This window comes from Betta splendens, chromosome 11, assembly GCF_900634795.4.
Source record: "Betta splendens chromosome 11, fBetSpl5.4, whole genome shotgun sequence".
Lineage (NCBI taxonomy): Eukaryota > Metazoa > Chordata > Actinopteri > Anabantiformes > Osphronemidae > Betta > Betta splendens.
Window position 1 is genome coordinate 14,631,934 of NC_040891.2, and position 17,686 is coordinate 14,649,619.

At 50.9% G+C, this 17,686-nt stretch overlaps 1 protein-coding gene across 2 annotated transcripts; it reads right to left on the reverse strand.

The window, feature by feature from the left end:
• Positions 1 to 9,585: 9,585 nt before the first annotated feature.
• tcf19l (transcription factor 19 (SC1), like) lies at positions 9,586 to 17,366 on the reverse strand. Of its 2 annotated transcripts, none has more exons than XM_029167788.3 (6): positions 17,238 to 17,366; positions 15,594 to 16,494; positions 14,043 to 14,212; positions 13,057 to 13,447; positions 12,252 to 12,747; positions 9,586 to 12,176 (listed from the first exon to the last, which is right to left on the reverse strand). In XM_029167788.3, the coding sequence occupies exons 2-6, from the start codon at positions 15,862 to 15,864 to the stop codon at positions 11,837 to 11,839; spliced, it is 1,668 nt and encodes a 555-aa protein (XP_029023621.1). In that variant the 5' UTR covers positions 15,865 to 16,494; positions 17,238 to 17,366; the 3' UTR covers positions 9,586 to 11,836. The 2 variants fall into 2 exon arrangements, with proteins under 2 accessions (XP_029023621.1, XP_029023620.1); XM_029167787.3 differs by having other exon boundaries at positions 17,138 to 17,299.
• Between the last annotated feature and the right edge of the window lie 320 nt (positions 17,367 to 17,686).

Genomic DNA, 17,686 nt, shown 5'->3' on the forward strand with positions numbered 1-17,686 from the left:
TTCTTCTTGTTTTCCAGATCTCACATTCCTTGTTCCCTGTTCCTTGTTCCTCGCTCCCCCCTCACGTTACTTGTTCTTCATTCCTTTTTCCTCGTTGCTCGCTCCTCGCTCCATTTCTTGTTCCTCGCTCCTCGCTCACGTTCCTCCAACTTCCCCAGAGAACGGACATTTGAATCCATTCAATTAATCCATCATCCCGCTCTTTTGTCTCCCTGCGCTCCCTCTTTCTCGGCGCTTGACTTCTTCACCCTCTACATCCCTGCGTTCTCACCATATGAATGGTAGTTCAGCTGCACAATAGCAGGTAATAGTTGTATCAGTCAGACGGTGTCAGTCAGCGAGCGCTCAAGTGGCTCTGACAGTAATTGATGCCTTCGCCGGCTGCAGCCTCACACAGGTTCTGGTTCCAGTTCTGCCTTTGTTTGCAGGATGTAATTGCACCATTAGAAAGTCCATCTCCTGTGCTTAAACTTTCCTCCTGGATGGTGGAAAACAGACTCATTTTGAGGAAACAATTAAATAGTTCTGGCTCCTGTGACGACGTGTGAGTCCGTTTCCTGCTGCGCCGCCGCCGCTTCTGTCTCCTCCCACGTCTTAATGGACGCTGGAGGACGAGGACAGTGTGAGCGTCCACTCAGCGGAAAAGACTCGGCCTCCTGTCGTCTGTTTACTCAGAACCGGGTCCACCTGTTTGTTTGGGTGTGGAAACAACGACGTGAGTGACAATTATTCTTATACGGCTCTCGATTCTTTTTACAAAATATCAGCCACCAATAAATCAGGCTCCACTGAGGACGCCGTCATCCGCCTTTATTTTGAAGGACTGTCTGTGCTCATCACGCGTGGATGACACGGCGTCTGCTTTGGAGTTGTTTGCAGCTCTTTCTGGTGTTGTGCGTGTCAGTGGGATGTTGGACTGGAGGAGGCTGCTGTTTGCATCCGCTCTAAACCCACTTATCGTAACTGATCGTCTGCCACAATCCTCCAGTTCTGCTGCTCCTGTTATTGTTGTAAAACGCGTCTGATACCGTCAGTCGCTTGAAGGAAACGCTGTCAGAAGCAGATCTGCACGTTCACTGCTTCAGCATCACTTAATGTCTGTGCAGTGAATTTACAGCCACTGTTTTTATGATGAAAGGTCCATAAATGTGTCGTGGTTTAATATTTCACATTCTGTTTTCAGATTAAAAGCTTAAAGGTTCAGGTTGTAGCAGCTCCTGATGCTCAGTTCTCCAGATGTTTGAAGCGTCTGAGTGTGAGGGTTTGAGCTTTAATTGTGCGCTTCTAACACACTCAACAGTAACAACTGCACCTTTTGGATCAGTGTTTCAGGAACAAAAGAACAGGAACATGTGACTGACAAGTGTTGGAGACTAATGAAGCCTCTAAACGCCCGCTCTGCTTCACATGAGCTTCACAAATGAAGACAGCATGTGTTGTGTTAAAGGAAGCAGCTTTGAAGACGAACAGGAGCTCAAAAAGCCGCTAATACGAAGATGAGGAGGAAAATCTGCCAAAGGTGCTGCTCATGATTTGTAATGTCCAGAGGAGACAGGAGCCACTGATGTGGAGCAGCAGCAGCTCTTAACGCCGTGACTTCATCTTTTAGTCTTAAACCCAAATGTCACATCTGGCAAACAAATAAATCAAAGCGGTGCAGATTCACCACCTGCACCTCCAAAGGTCAGCGCCTGCACAACGGCGGACTTTTCCTTTTTTCACATGAGCGACTCTCAGCAGGACCGGCTCCTGTCCAGAACCACTGACACCCAATGCTTCCTGACAGCTGCTGTTGGCTGAGAACTAATCAGCACTGTTTGCTCCACGTACGTCCATTATCCTCACCTTCTTCCTCAGAACCGCTGGATGCTGGGTCCAAACCCACAGCATGCAGCGCGTTCAGCGCCTGCAAAGGACGCTTTTATTTGACTCATTCTGAGCTGAGCGGTTCCGTGTTGAGCGGTTCTGTGCTCCAGCTGCACAGTCCGAGCAGCTCCGACTGCTGCAGACTGACACATAATTGCCACAGAGACCGGTCGGTCCCCTGAACTATCACTGCACCTCAACAGGCGGGAGCAGACATCGTTAACCAAGCGGAGCGCGGCTCACTGGACGCCTCCATTAGCTTCACTCACTTCTTCACCTGCTCCATCTATTTCATCCCCGAGTCCGCTGGTCTCAGCAGCTCAAGCCCATCTGGCATTTATCCATCATCCATCCATCATCCATCCATCCATCCATTTATCATCCATTTATCATCCATCATCCATCCATCCATCCATCCATCCATCCATCCATCCATCCATCCATTTATCATCCATCATCCATCTATCAGCCATTCATCCATCCATCCATCCATCCATCCATCCATCCATCCATCCATCCATTTATCATCCATCATTCATCCATCCATCCATCATCCATTCATCCATATGTCTTTCTATGAACTCGGCCTGAGGACAGTTCGTTCAGCAAAATTACCACATTTACTACAAAGTGAAGTGCGCGTCCCAGATTGCGATAAGCGCGCGTATCCGAGGGAGCTTTGCCCTTTAAATTATTCATTCTTTTTAACATGTTTAGCCGTAGGTTTCTTTGTCTTGCTAATTTGCTGATGTCCCCCTGCACTGAGAACGCCTTGTTTCTGCCTCGCTGGAAAGGAGTTTTCTAATTCAGAGCCTGTGGTGAGAGACTCCCGGGAAGCTGAGCAGAGCTGGAAATCCTCCGAGGATCTGCTTCTGCTGGAGCCTCCTGTTGGATCCTCGTCCTGATGCTAATGTACTGACACTCACTGGTGCAGCGAAGCCTCAAACCTTATGTGCTGGAATCCGTTTGATTTGGTAATGGGCCTGGACCGAGACGGGAGGACACGGGAGGAGGCGGGAGGAGGCGGGGGGAGACGGGAGGAGGCGGGAGGACATGGGAGGAGACGGGAGGAGGCGGGAGGAGACGGGGGAGACGGGGGGAGGCGGGAGGAGGTGGGGGGAGACGGGAGGAGGCGGGAGGAGAGGGGAGGAGACGGGAGGAGACGGGAGGAGGTGGGAGGCGACGGGAGGAGAGGGGAGGAGACGGGAGGAGAAGGGAGGAGACGGGAGGAGACGGGAGGCGAAGGGAGGAGGCGGGAGGAGGCGGGAGAAGGGAGGAGAAGGGAGGAGACGGGGAGATGGAGGAGACAGGGGGAGATGAGAGGAGGCGGGAGGCTACGGGAGGAGGCGGGGGGAGAAGGGAGGAGGCGGGAGGAGACGGGGGGAGACGGGAGGAGGCGGGAGGAGGCGGGAGGACATGGGAGGAGACGGGAGGAGGCGGGAGGAGACGGGGGAGACGGGAGGAGGCGGGAGGAGGCGGGAGGACATGGGAGGAGACGGGAGGAGGCGGGGGGAGACGGGGGAGACGGGAGGAGGCGGGAGGAGGCGGGGGGAGACGGGAGGAGGCGGGAGGAGGCGGGAGGAGGCGGGAGGACATGGGAGGAGACGGGAGGAGGCGGGGGGAGACGGGGGAGACGGGAGGAGGCGGGAGGAGGCGGGGGGAGACGGGAGGAGGCGGGAGAAGAAAGGGAGAAGAAAGGGAGGAGAAGGGAGGCAACGGGAGACGGCAGGAGGCAACGGGAGGCGATGGCAGACAGTGCTCTGCTCCTATTGCGACATCTGGACAGTAGCGCTCTTTGTTTCTGCTTCCATTTCCTTCCTGCTTCGTCATTTCCCAATCACTCAAGTGTTTCAGTGGTGACAAATTATGGCTTTTCATTTTCCTCCCAGTCTAATTTGATCAGTACGGTTCCGTGTAAACGCTCATTAATGTCATGTTTCCACGCGGCGCCTGCAGCACTCTGACAGTGTGACGTCTGCTCCGCTGAGACTCTGCCAGTCTGTCCAGACCAGCTGATGGCCAGAACCCTCCACGCTGTGCCATTAATTGGACCTGAAGGCTCCGCGTCCACAGGCCAAATCCACAGAATATTTTAAATTAATTAAATTATTAAAATGTTTACTACCAAGACATGGAACCTCCCTGGAGACGGAGCCGCGTTGGTCCGGTCCAGCAGTGGAAAAGCATCAGGCCTTAACAATGGAGACGCGGGTTCTGGTTCTGCTTCGTTCAGTGGAAATAAATGGTTTGGACTTTCAGTTAAAATGGCTGCTGCCTGTGCGGTTGTGTAGTTTCCCATGTTGTGACACAGAATGTGCGACAGACGCGTGACGTCCTGAAGGCGTCTGCTCAAACCTGCTGCGACTTCACCTCTCAGCGTTTTGGAGGCTGGAAATTCATATTTGAGTGAGTGTGATTGGAGCTGAAAATGGAGAAGTGACCGTCGCCGCTGAATGTGAGAACCGGAGGAAGCGAGCATAAAACAGCGTAATACGTTCTTAATGGAGCGATAATTTCCAGTATCACCACAAGACACACATTAGACGAAGCGCGGCTGTGGTTTCTGGCTCCATTATTCTGTATTTGTGGTAAAGACTTTGTGACTTTGTTCCACAGCCTCAGTCTGAACTCCAGAAATTACAAACCGCGCTACTACTAATTAGTTTTGTGCAACAGAAAACATATGGAGAAACATTTGTTGCTCGCGCACATGCAGAAAACACGCACACATGCACAGTTCACATCCACAGGACGACAAAAGCTGGAGGCTGAGGAGTCGTCGTGGTTCGCGTCCATGTTAAACTCATTAGGTTTCATGATTTCAATCCCCCAAGACTTTTTAGTTATTTCCCCAAACCACAATCTGCCCTGTCATTAAATGCTGTGAGTAAACAAGCGCTAAAACCTAATGACACTTCAGTGGTTCTGTATCAGTGGCAGAAACGTGAAGCTCTGGGTTTTTAAGCACATTTATGTTCAAGGACCAGGAATTTGCAGGTGGAACAAAGACTGAAGGTCTCACACAAACACAAACACACACACACACACTGTCGCACACACACACACACACAGTCGCGCACGCGCACAGACGCGCACAGACACACACACACACACACACTCTAAACCTCTCTGAACGCGTTGCAGGTTGAGCCCAGTCGGACTCTGATACTTCGTGACCCACTTTCCGTTAAAACGCCACCGTCGGTTCGTCTCTTTTCGCTCCGGAGCGTTAATCACTTCGAGAGGCTGCGTGTGAAATTGTGAAATCTCCATTTAATGTCTTCTCTTGTTTATCTGCTCGATGTCAACATGAATGTGACTGAACTGTCCTTTTCAAGCCTGAAAATCAACTTTTGAAGCTGAAATTAAAAAACGGGGAATTTCTGGAATGAGGCGGAGGCTTCGCAGCCAACGTCTGTGAATCAGGCGCATGTGATTCCATGTGGCACAAGATGAAAGGCCAATTAATTCGCAGCTTTTGGGGCCCATGTCGTAGCTTGGGGCCCCTTTAAATCATAACCCACTTTTAGGCCACTTATGGAGCCGGCGGTGGCTCTGTGAAGTCAAACATCATGATTAATGGCGTTATTAAACACTTTAGAGAGGTTTGAGTTCTTGTGGCTGCAGCCAATAGAGAGTGATTTGTGAAACAATGCAGCTTTAAGTGACGCGTGGGCGCACGTGTGTGAAACATGAGGAAGGAGCATGTGGAGCACGGCTGTGGTCACGCGTGTGCAAAGGTCAAACCGGGGACAGCGGGAAACAGACCTCCATCCAGAATCTCATTTCCTCTGAGCCGAAGGTGCAAAACAGGAGAAAGGGGCGAGCGACGAGAAGGGGAGCGAGACAGAGGCGAGTTTGAGATGAAGCAAAGAGGAAGGAGAATAAAATGTAAAGGAGACAAGAGGAAGAGGAAACGAAGGGACCCGGAGAAACGAGGAAGCCGAAAAACTGAAGATGATTCCAACGTTCCAACATTTTGCAGCAGGTGGAGACGTCTGAGCCTCAGACCACAACTAGACAAAGCTCCACCTTTTAACAATCTACTGTCCACACTGAGGATGGAGGCAGCTCCTCCAGCAGCATGTGACCTACAGGAAGGAAGGAAGGAAGGAAGGAAGGAAGGAAGGAAGGGAAGGAAGGAAGGAAGTAGGAGGGAAGGAAAGGAAAGGAAAGGAAAGGAAATAAAGGAAAGAAGGAAAGAAAGAAAGGAAGGAAAGGGAATGGAAGGAGGGAAGGGAGGAAGTGATAAAAAGGAAATTATAGGAAAGATAGGAAAGGAAAGGAAAGGAAAGGAAAGGAAAGATAGGAAAGGAAAGGAAAGGAAAGGAAAGGAAAGGAAAGGAGGAGCTGAGTGGCGGCGAAATAAACTCACAAGGAGGGAGGAAACATGGACTGTGGTTCAATGAGGAAGGAAATAAGTGGTGATTAAATTATAGGAAGCAGAGCTCATGAGGAAATAGAGGTAAGAAGCAGAGAACAGATGATTCTCAGTTCTGCTCGAACAATAATTCAGGGGAAACAAGTAGACAAAAGCAGAAGAGAGGAGATATGATGAGAGAACAAAGGAGGAAATTAAATGAGAGTATGGACGAGGAGAGGTGAAGCAGGTAGATGAAAGGAGGAGAGAGGAGAGAAGGAGATGAAAGGAGGAGAGAGGAGAGAGGCTATTGGGACGAATCAACAGCTGCTCCTAGAAACACACACACACACACACACACACACACACACACACACACACAGATCCAACACAAAAACAAACAGAGATGTGAATTAAAGCTGTGATTAAAGCCATCCAGAACCCCCACACACACACACACACACACTGCTCCAGCTCACGGCACCGAGGTGTAGCGTTCAGGGAGTGGCTCCGCACGTTCGGTTCCGTGCTCGTCCTCTGCGGATGCTGGACTGGACCGGACCTACACTGCCCCCTGCTGGGCGTCGGGGCCTCGCCAGCGGAGCCGCCGTCTCGCAGCTCGTCGTCTTTGTTGGCTGCTCCACAGGAAACGAGGCTTTAACAGCGGCTCCACCTGTTGCTTGTCTGAGGTTCGTTATTCGGGCCTGGTGCCAAACGGTGCCGGGCCGCGCGTGGTCCGGTTCAGCGCTGGAGGAACACGTCGCTGTTCTTCATAACCTCAGGTTGTTTTTTGTTCCGTCTGTTCCAGTCACCAGGATAAGATCATTCAGGCTATTTGTACGTCCTCCTCCATCAGAACCGGAGGATGGGAGTCGGAGGCAGAGAGCATCTAATGGAAGAAGCAATTGGCTGCATTATGGAAAGTGCAGCGCCAGCGTTTCTGGGGCTCAAACCAATCCCTCCACCGGCCGGGACATTCGGCTGCTGCTGGATTGAGTCGGAACTTCCTGAAGATGCAGCGGCTTCATGAGGCGCTGAAGTAAATCAGAACTCGTCAAACCCTTCGCAGAAACTCACTTTCCTTCACTTGAAAACTGCATTTGTGCTTTGTGAGAGCAGACTTTCCAGGGAGCAGTCACAGATAATACTGTGCCTCTTACGACTCAAAATAAACTGGATTTTGCACATATTGCAGCAATAAACTCTCATCTTTTGCATTAGTGTTCAATGAAAATCAGAACTGATAAGAAAAATATGCTCTTCCTATGGAAATATGTCCAAATGCTGCTTTTCCTACTGACTGACGCTATACATGCCTGCATCTGTTTAATTAGGACCTAATTGAATGATTAGTAATCAGGAAGCGCATTAAGACTAATGCCCATTAGATTAGAAAGTTACTTAACGTGATGCCTTTTTCATCAGTGTAGAAGCAGAATTTCATGTCCCCATCATTACATGCAATCCACAATCAGCCGTGCAGGCTTTTTGCTGCAGAGAAAGAAAATGACCCTCTCATGTGTTGGAGTGTGTGCGTGTGTGTTTTGACAGGCCAGAGTGCTGCTGTGAGGAGTACGGGCTTTACAGCTTCCAGCTTTCATCTCACAGTGACCTCTCCCTTCAGCAGCACGGAGACAAGATGGGAGGACCGCACTTACGCTGCTGGTGTGTGTCCATCACTCACTCACTCACACACACACACACACTCCTCCACTGCTTGAAATCAGCTTTTCACCCTCCCTCTGTTTCAGTCCATGCATCATCAGGAGCAGAGAGGAAAAAGAGCCGGCTGGTGCTGCAGCGTGGAGCCACGATTGGCTTCTCGCAGCCCCCACTAACGAAAAAAACTGAGAGCAAAGTTGCTATGGAAACAGTTCGGACAAATGTAATTGTCTCCCTCCATCTTTGCAGGTCAAGGCAGCGGCATTTCAGCTCCATAATCTCTCCGTCTCCTCTATATCTACCCACCGGCCTGAGTGTGTAATAGGTTTCTTGGAGTTGGGAGGTACAAATATGCTGCGTGATCTATAGAGTGATTCCACAGAGCGTGTGTGTGTGTGTGTGTGTGTGTGTGTGTGTGTGTGTGTGTGTGTGTGGTACAGTGCAGTACATCTGCTCCATCTTCTCTACTTTTAGAGATGAGCATCTTTACAGCTCCTCAGAGAAATGACAGCCAGGCATAAAACATCAGCAGAAACACTCTGAAGTTATTAGTGACCTGACCTCGTTCCCAGCGTTGGAGCTGAAACCCTCAGGTTTTACTTTTCGTCGTCCGTCTCAAACTCCCTCAAGACGTCAGTGTCTCAGAACCATCGGCTGCTTTTCCTGCAGAACTCAAAGCCACAGCATCATTACTGATGACAAAGATGACAACTTGGACCCAAGTAGATGCTGTGACAGATGGGACTCTGTCCATTCGCTGGACAGGTTGTTTCTACAACAAAAACATCAAACTTTTCCCTCAGCAGGAATTTTATCAGTTGTTTTATCACTAAAATGTAAATGTGAGCTACTAGAAAGCGCTGCACACGTCGTCGCCTCCTCAGATGTAACTCTGGTCCCTGATGCTCAGTGAACCTACACGTGCTATAAATACCACCTTGTTAACATTATACAGCACAGCCTGAACAAACAGCAGATAAACGGCCTCGCTGCAGCTCAGGTCAACGAACACCAGGCAGCAGAAGCACAAGAAGCAGGATCTGTAGGAAACACTGCAGAGGAAGAACGGGTCACGGGTCAGAACGCTCTCTGGTGCTCAGTGGATGAACAGGTGGGTTTTAACGGGCTCAGCTAGCTGCTAATCATAATGGACCTGGTTAAAGTCTCCTCTTCTGTCTGTAGGTTCGTTGGGTTTAGTTTGTAATAGTGGATGTTATTTATTGCATTGTTGATTTATTGCTCCTTCACTTCTGCGTGATTCTGCTCCTCGTTGGCATTTGAGGGCGACGCCGTGAACTTTCTGAACGCGCTGCAAATTGATATTCAAATGTTTGTCTGCGCCCACGCGCTCCGACGCGCGCAGCGTGCGCGGATGTAATGTCACGCATGGAGGGTCCCGATAAGACGAGGAACAAAAGGAAGATGTGAGATACGGCGCTTCAGCTGCAGAGAGGTTCCATTTGCATCAGGACCCGCGTTCCTTCAAAGAAAACAATTAAAATAATAAGCAGATATGTTGTATCTCTGCCTGCGATCACGCGCTTCTGGTTTTGTCACGCAACACAAGAGACAGAGGGAAAACAAAATGTAAATTTTTAATATCAATGTTTTTGAGCTGAAAGCATAAAAATGCATTTTAGATACGATCGACCATTTCTGCCTCGTCTCTGCCGGCGAGAATAAAAACAGCAGGAAGATAAGTTCTCTAAATAAATTTTATTTGTTTCTCTGATACTTGGACGCTGATGGCATCAGAGGGCATTACGACAACTGGATTAATTCTGTACAAACCCACATAAACAACAAAGTCAAGCTGTGACGTTTCTGCATTTCCATGTGACAATTAAAGTGAAGGCAGCGCGGTAGAAAGTCCTGTGAGCCTTCGATTCAAAGCCGAGGAATGAAGTTCTGATTTTACCACCATCTCTGATACAATCTGAGCAGGTGAGATTTCATCCAACAACCAGACAAATAGCTCAATGTAAAAATGGCAGTGTCTGTTGTGTGTTTAGTCCACGACACAAACAAGCACTCAGTGACCAAAGCAGAGATACAACACACACACACACACACACACACACACACACACACACACACACACACACACACACACACACACACACACACACACACACACACACACACACACACACACACACACACACACACACACACACACACACACACACACACACACACACACACACACACACACACACAACTTACTGACAAACTGAAGTTGAGCTTCTCTAAACAATCAGTTCACTCGCTCTGAAAAGTGGTTGATTTCCAGCGTGACACACGGATTCTGATCGTTTCCACGTCAATTAAAGCGTTTCTCACTCGAAGCTGCTCCACATTTCAGCAGTCGGAGCAACATCCTCTTTTAAGACAAACGCAGGCTGCACAGTGAGGAGCACCAGCAGCAGCGCGACTCTGAAAAACACCCTCGACTCCACAACAACAGGCGCTCACATCTTTACAGGAGGCGGCTGCAAACAAAACGCAGCCTTTGACACATGAAGCCAAAGAGTGGAAGTCACAACAAGCGCTCGCTTCAATCAGTATCTGATACTGAGACTCATCCTACAGTTCACATCGTCTGTGACCAGACAACGTTCATAACAAGACAAAGCCACAAAACGGGTGAATTTCTGCAAACACGTCAACCTTCTTAATGTCTACATTTAACCTCATTTTCTCCCGGCGCCGAGCGGCTGCTGAGCCAATCACCAGCTCGCACCGCGGCGCTTCCTGCCGGCGCCGCTGAAGGAGCCGCACGCGGCCGCAATCAGGCTCTGAGCGTCAGCTCAGAAACGGAGGCCGAGCACCAGCAATTCACCTCCACACGACCACGACGCTAAACATCTACTTCGTCGCTTTTATTGCTATTTAAGGCTGGTTTTGTCCTTTTCTACTTCCTTTCACCTGCAGCTCTGCCTCCGCGATATGATCCAGGATAAAACGAGTAGCTGCTCAAACCAGTCATTTTAACAGCTCCTCGTCTGAATTATTACAGGCGTTATTAAAAGCGGAGCAGGATCCAAAGTGATGGAACAAAAGAAGCCGAGTTCATTTAGACTGAAAAAACGCTAAGAAATAAATGCTCCACTTGAACCTTTCCATCAACTGACAGTGAGGAAGCAGCTCCGTGCGACGAGACGGCGCTGAGGACAGAACCGGGCCCATGGCCCAGTTGGTCCGGTTCCTCCAGAGGTGGTGTTGAACGGTGTCCATGCTCACGTCCGGCAGCGAGCTCAACGTACACGTTCCCAGAATGCACCTTGCTTCAAACGTCTGATTACGGTGCCGGAGCAGCGGCAGGGGCTCGACGCCACATTCTCTGCTTTAATTGTCTGAAAGCAGCGAACGCCCGCTCCCACGGCGGCGGCGGCGCAGCCGCGGCCCCACAAAGCAGCGTCGAGCAAATCTCATCAGGGTTTATTGCGGCTGAGGTGAAAACATCAGCCCGGAGCGTTCTTTGTGTGGGAGGGGTGCGAGGCTGTGAATTAAATATTAACTGGAGGTCCTGTTGTTCCCTGAAAGATCGGAGCTGTTTGGTGAAACAGCGAAGGAGCCGCTCTCGGGCCGCGCAGCGACTTTAATCACCTCGAACGGACCGGAGCGGCGGCGGCAGGCGTTTCATTAATCTTCCTAAACGCCGCTGCCCCCTGGTCAGCGACAGCGCCGTGCGAGTGTGCTCAAACGTTTCATTGTGTTCCGCGTCCACGTCGCACATCTCCAGGTGGCCAGAACAATAATGGAGTCCGATCCCAGACATTTCATTACGGCGCTGCCTCCTTGTCCACCGCCGAGGAGGTTTGTGAAGGAGGCGAGAGGCTGCTCAAATAAACTGCAGGTGATTCTTTAGCGGTTTCCAGGTAAGTACTGGATGTGGATGTGTTGGTTCCCATATGTAGGCGGAGGAACGGCGATGAAACGGCGCCGTCAGCGGCAGCCGCAGTAGAAGTCGGCGTTGGGATCCATCAGGAGCTTCTTGCGGTCCACGTGCAGACAGTCTATGTGGTACCAGGCGTCGCACACGTCGCACTGGATCCACTGCACCGTGTCCTGCTGGGGCAGCTTGCAGCGCGGGGCGGCGCAGGGCTCCACCTGGCTCACCGCCGGCTCCTCGTCCTCCTCCTCGTCGTCGTCGTCCTCAGAGGAGGAGGAGGAGGATCCGGATGAGGAGGACGCCGAGGAGGTGGAGGAGGAGGACGAGGAGGACGGGGAGGGCAGCGACGGCCGAGGGGGGAGAGGATGCTTCCTGGGGCGGCCGCGCCGCTTGCTGCAGGAGAAGCAGAAACTGTGTTAGAGTCAATCAGAAGCCGCTTCACTCCGACGCCGCTGACCTCTACTTCACCTTGTCTGCTGGTGGAACCTGGTGAACTGCATGCGCCCCCTCTCCCCCGTGCGGATCCTGACCGAGGGGGAGGCCAGGCTGTAGTTCTCTCCTCCCACTATCAGGGGGGAGAACACGGGGGAGCTGTGCGCCCGCCGCCGGCCTCTGGGAGCGTGGGCCGTCTTCTGCTGGCGCACGGCGGCCATGTTGGCGTGGACCACCGTCTTGACCTGGCTCCTGGGCTCCGCGTCGCGCTGGAGGCCGGAGCTGGTGAAGGAGGCGTGGAGGAGGTGCTGGTTGAGGCGGCTGTTGGTCACGGCGCCGTGGCAGCTGCCGATGGTCCTGATGCCGGAGGGGAAGGGCCTGGCCTCCAGGGGGCGCAGGGCGCCGCCGTGGCTCCTGGGCTGCAGCGGCAGAGGAGGGGGGGGGCAGCCGGGACCCTCGGACTCGGACTTGTAGAGCCGCCTCCTCTTCTTGGGCCTCGCTCGCTGCCCGTCCTCCGCGGCTCCTGTCAGAGCTGAGCACAAGGAGAGGCCGGTAATAAGGTCACAGCCGAACCCCGCTTGTCAGTTAAATCATTTTCAGCTCATTTTTAAAAGCCAACATCTGTCTGCTTTGTTGAAAAGAGACGACCTCTGACTCCGATTCTCTTCACTTTATTATCACTTTCCTCCTGTTTCAGTTAAAGCTGTGATAATTTAATGCTGTGCTTTTACAAACGCTCACTCACTGACCTGAGTTCAAAAAACACGTTCTAAAAAGAAAATCTCTCTAAAATCTCCATAGTTTGCAGAAAGTGGCATTAGTTAGAAACTTCGAGCGCTACCTCCTCGGCTCCGCGGTTCGTCGGAGCTGTCGTCCTCCAGCAGCACGGTGTGAGCCGACTTCCTCCGACTCCTGGAATTCGCGGGTACAGACTTCGCCGGCACCGAGGCTGTGGAGGTGAATGACGGGGGAGTGGAGGGGGGGAGCAGGGAGGAGAAGCCCAGGGCGAGGGGAGGCGAGGAGGAGGAACCGGGGTCCGACGCCGTGCCCTCGAGGCTGTGGCTCCTCTTAAAGGTCCAGGCGCTGCCCTGCATCTTGCTCAGGCTGCCGATGGAGTTGAGGATGACGGTGGCCCGGTTGATGGACAGCTTGGACAGGTCCAGGTTGGCTGGAACCTTACGATCTAAGTTGGTTCTGATCCGGTTCTGCAGGTCTGAGGAAAAGGTTCCTGCCTAGAGAACAGGATAACAGATACCCTTAATGTTTTCCTGTTCAGCTCCTTGAAGCCAATTAAAATGCAAAGCACGACGATCACATGACCAGCTGACTGTCAACAGTCTCCATCCTGAACCCATCACATCACTTTTGTCTTTCAGCCATTGTGATATTTTGAAGAGCAACACGCCACCTAGTGGAGCCTTTCACCGAAGCTCATGGTGCAGAGCAAAGGAGAACAACGCTTTGAATCCGGCTCAGAGCTCTGACTTCCTGTCTGTGTGTGGCTCCGTCCTGCATGCGTGTTTAGAGGCAGCTGCTACAGGACGGTTACGCTGCAGGAGGCAAACGATCCTCTGAGGCTGTGGTCGTACTGGACTCCAGCAGAAACCAGTCTCTCAGAACCAGCTGCCAGTCACACCCGTACACTCAGCCCCTCCATCAAGGCTGAACCGCTCAGACTTTAAGTCCAGGTTTATTACTGAGGTCAGTGCAGCTCTCAGACGGTTGTAATGTTTAGATCCATATTGAAGACGTGATTCTGTGTTGGTGAACTGAGGCTGAGCTGGAATTCGTTGCTGAATCAGTCCTTAAATAAAATATAAGTCTTACCTTTGGAATAGTGATGGCGTCAAAGTCCAGCGGCCGAACTTTGACCTTCTGGAAGAGGAAGTAGAACTCTGGGCTCCCCGGGGCCGACTGGCCACCGAAGGTCAGCGCGTCGCCGTCGGAGAGCTCCCACTGGACGCCGAGCTGGAGGCGAATCTCGTTGACCCAGGTCCCTGCAACGCAGGACGAGAGGAGCGGAATTAGAATCTGCAGCACAAACTTCTGGCCCCGTTTTATTCAGTCTCCCACATTCTGAGATGCAGGCGCTAGGAAACGCTCGCGAGCCACATGATCGGCCCAAATAAACAAGCAGCAGCTTTACAGGCGACGCGGCGTCACCTGGAGGCAGGTGATCACGGAACTTAAATACACAAACGTCGGACAAGCAAAAATGAGTCAAGCGAGACGAGCTCGAAAATAAAGTCATTTGTCGCCTATCGGTGTGTTTACAGCTTCCCGGACGGAGGGGAAATGTAAAACAGTCTGTGAAATGGAGCCGGAATTGAGGAGCTGGAAGGCTACGAGGTAATCAAACGTCCATGACAGCGGAGCGGCGAGTGAGGGATGCACGGCGAATACCAAAATGGACTTTTAATAGCAAACATGAAAAATGGGTGAAGCCGACTGTGAAATGACTCGAAAAATTAGTCCATGAGAGCAGAGTTTGGATTCTGAGCCTTTCAGCCACAAGAGGCTGCTCTCACCTGGTACCGAGGCAGTGAGGACCAGCTGCACCTGCTGACTGAGGCCCGTCGGACCCATCCTGAGTCTGATCCGGTTCTATAGCGCTGAACTCCAAGCGCGTTTTAGACAATTATAAAGCACTTGAGCTTGAAGGAATCTGACCTCAGACCAGCAACGCAACCAAGATAACAACTGTATTATCTTATAACAGCAGCTCGGACGTTGTTTCATCTAAGACCCGTTCTCCCGACGTCTGCAGGAAATATTTCATTAATGAGCACATTATGTGGTTGAAAACCACCTGCAGCGTTTGATTGACACCTGGAGATTCACATTAATTATATTCATATATTTTCTGACAGTCTGTCGCTCTGATCGCAAACATGCTGATAGTAAAAAGGTAAACAGGAATCAATGGGAGGACAAAGGTAGACGTGTCACACAGGGCTCGACATAATCAGTTTACAGCAAACACTTCAGCAGCTGCTGCTCTAATTCACTGCGGCTCAAAGATAAGGAAAAGTTAAGGCCAGTTTTAATTACTTTCTCAGCGCTGGAACCAAAGTGCAACGAGGGTCAATGTTTGTAACATGAACAGGTGATTGAACAGTGGTTCCGGTGAGTCGTCAGATTGCAGGTGTTGGTGGTTCTGGCAGTAACAGACCGGGCCTCAGTGTCTGTGTTGGAGTTCAACAGGTTCTTTTTTCTACAGAATGAGTGTGAAAGCTCTCTACAAACGCCCTCCTCGGCGTTAGTGTTCAGGTTTCTTGGAAACTGGCATTTGCTCCTCTCTCTCTACCACAATGACTGTCTGGGTGTGACCGAGTCTCATCTTGACTGTGCTGGTGTGTGACTCAGCTTCTCTCTCACCGTGGCTGCTCTTGTCCTCGATGTGGACCCTCCATCCCTCCTCCTGCGCCGCCGCATCCTCTCCTGGAGTCTCTCTCTCCGCGTGGAGCTCGGCGTGGATCCGCGACACCGAGGCCGAGTCCAGCGTGACGTCGCAGAGCTCGGCTGCTCGGCCCAGACGGAACACGCAGCGGTTCAGCGTGGGCCTGAAGGTGTACAGGTCCCGCGCCGAGTCCCCGGGCGACGAGCCGATCCGCAGCAGCTGGAAGCAGGGCTGCACCCCGGACAGCATGGCTCCAGGCTCTGATTGTCTGCCACCACGTGAGCCGCACAATGTGACAGGCCCGGACTTATAAAAAGCTGCAGGCCATTCTGCAGTAGAACTCTACACTAGTTTAAATTAAAGGCACCTGAACTAAAGGTCCTGCACATTAACATAAAGCTGCACTGCAAGATTAAATATTCTAATCACACATGTGAAAGCACGGCGTGTGATGGTTGGAGGCAGGAGCAGCGGCTTTGAGCAACAGGTGTTTGCATTAGTATGGAAAGCTGATGACTTGTTGTGTCCTGCTGTGAATACATGAATAAATAATGAGCATATGGACGAGTGTATGAGCTGATGAAGTTTGAGCTCCTGCAGCCAGATCTGAGCCCCAACTCAAACAAATCAAATCCTCCATGAAGTGGAGGCTGGGAGACGGCATGTGTGTGACTGCGCTGTTTAAAAGATGCAGTAAACACCAAAACTATGAAAAGTAAGACGGGAGTAGAAAGCTTGACAGGCGCAACTTTGGGCTTGAGGTGTGAGGTCTAATCGTTTCCGATGGGAACAGATGTCAGCGGAGACTGTATGTGTGCGAATGATTCAAATCTCCAGCTGCTGACATCAGCTGTGAGTAGAAATCACACAGGGAGGGAGCTAAAAAAGAAAATACACAAAGCAGTCAGTACTGGTGCTCTACTTAGTGAAAGAATAAAAAATAAATAAATCACGTGACACTTTAGAAAACAAACAAACTGGAGCTACTGAGGCTGAACATGTTCAGTAGCTAAGGTAAACAACAAGTGAAGTTAACACGCATAGTACAACAGTCAAGACTAAATATAAACATACAAGATCATCTCTGCCCTCATTCTGTTAATTATTATGAGTTTATGTTTGCAATCAGTTGTAAATAAGACTAATTATAATAAAATGCGGTTAAATCACACTCATCATCCCCTATGAACCTTTGAATGTAACTGTAATCGGATTACACGGAGCTGCTTCCTTGTTATACTGCAGGTCAGACCGCACTGAGCCGCAGCTGCAGTCTGCGCCGCTCGATGTGCAGCAGCTGCAGATCACGGGACCAGAACACGAAGCAGGAAACAACAAGCAACACAAAGCACGGTGAAATCAACGGGGAGCTCCGTTCTGCTCTGCAGCGGGTTCAACAGCGCCGGGTTCGGCCGCTCAGCGTGGTTCCGCTGCTGCGGCTTGTCATCCAGAGCGGAGCTGCGTTAAGCTAGCTGTCGTTAGTTCCCCGTAGGACGGAATCAAAGTCAAAGCCCACACTTACTACAGTAACACAGCTCGGCTTCTGAAGAAGAACTCATCAAGTTCCCGCCGATCAGACACCGTCGACCGCTCAAACTGCGGATTTTACTCCCAGACGTCACCTTTTCTATTCTCTGGACGACTTTATCGCCGTTGTTCGCCAGAGGAGAGGTCCTCCCGGGAGGAAGTCCTTTGAAATTTGGCGCGCCACTCCCGGGGCTTCCTAGCGCTTGAACCTACGTCACTTCCTGCTCCGCCTCCATTGGCTGACGGCCAGGGCGCCTTCACGCGCGCGAAGGGCGGCGGAGGAGGACTGAGAGGTACTACCAGTAGAACTAGAAGTACTAATGTGTACAAATACTGTGACGGCTGCGTTAAACGTTACTACAAATGTAACAACACTATATTCTAAATACTAAAAATAAATATATTTACTGTGCTGAACTCTTATCATAATACAGTAAACACTACTGTATCTTGAATAAATACAGGCGTTAACGTCACTAAGGCTGCAGATAATAAAGGTTTGGCTGAATATTAAACAAACTATGTTTATCTTTAATGCACAATA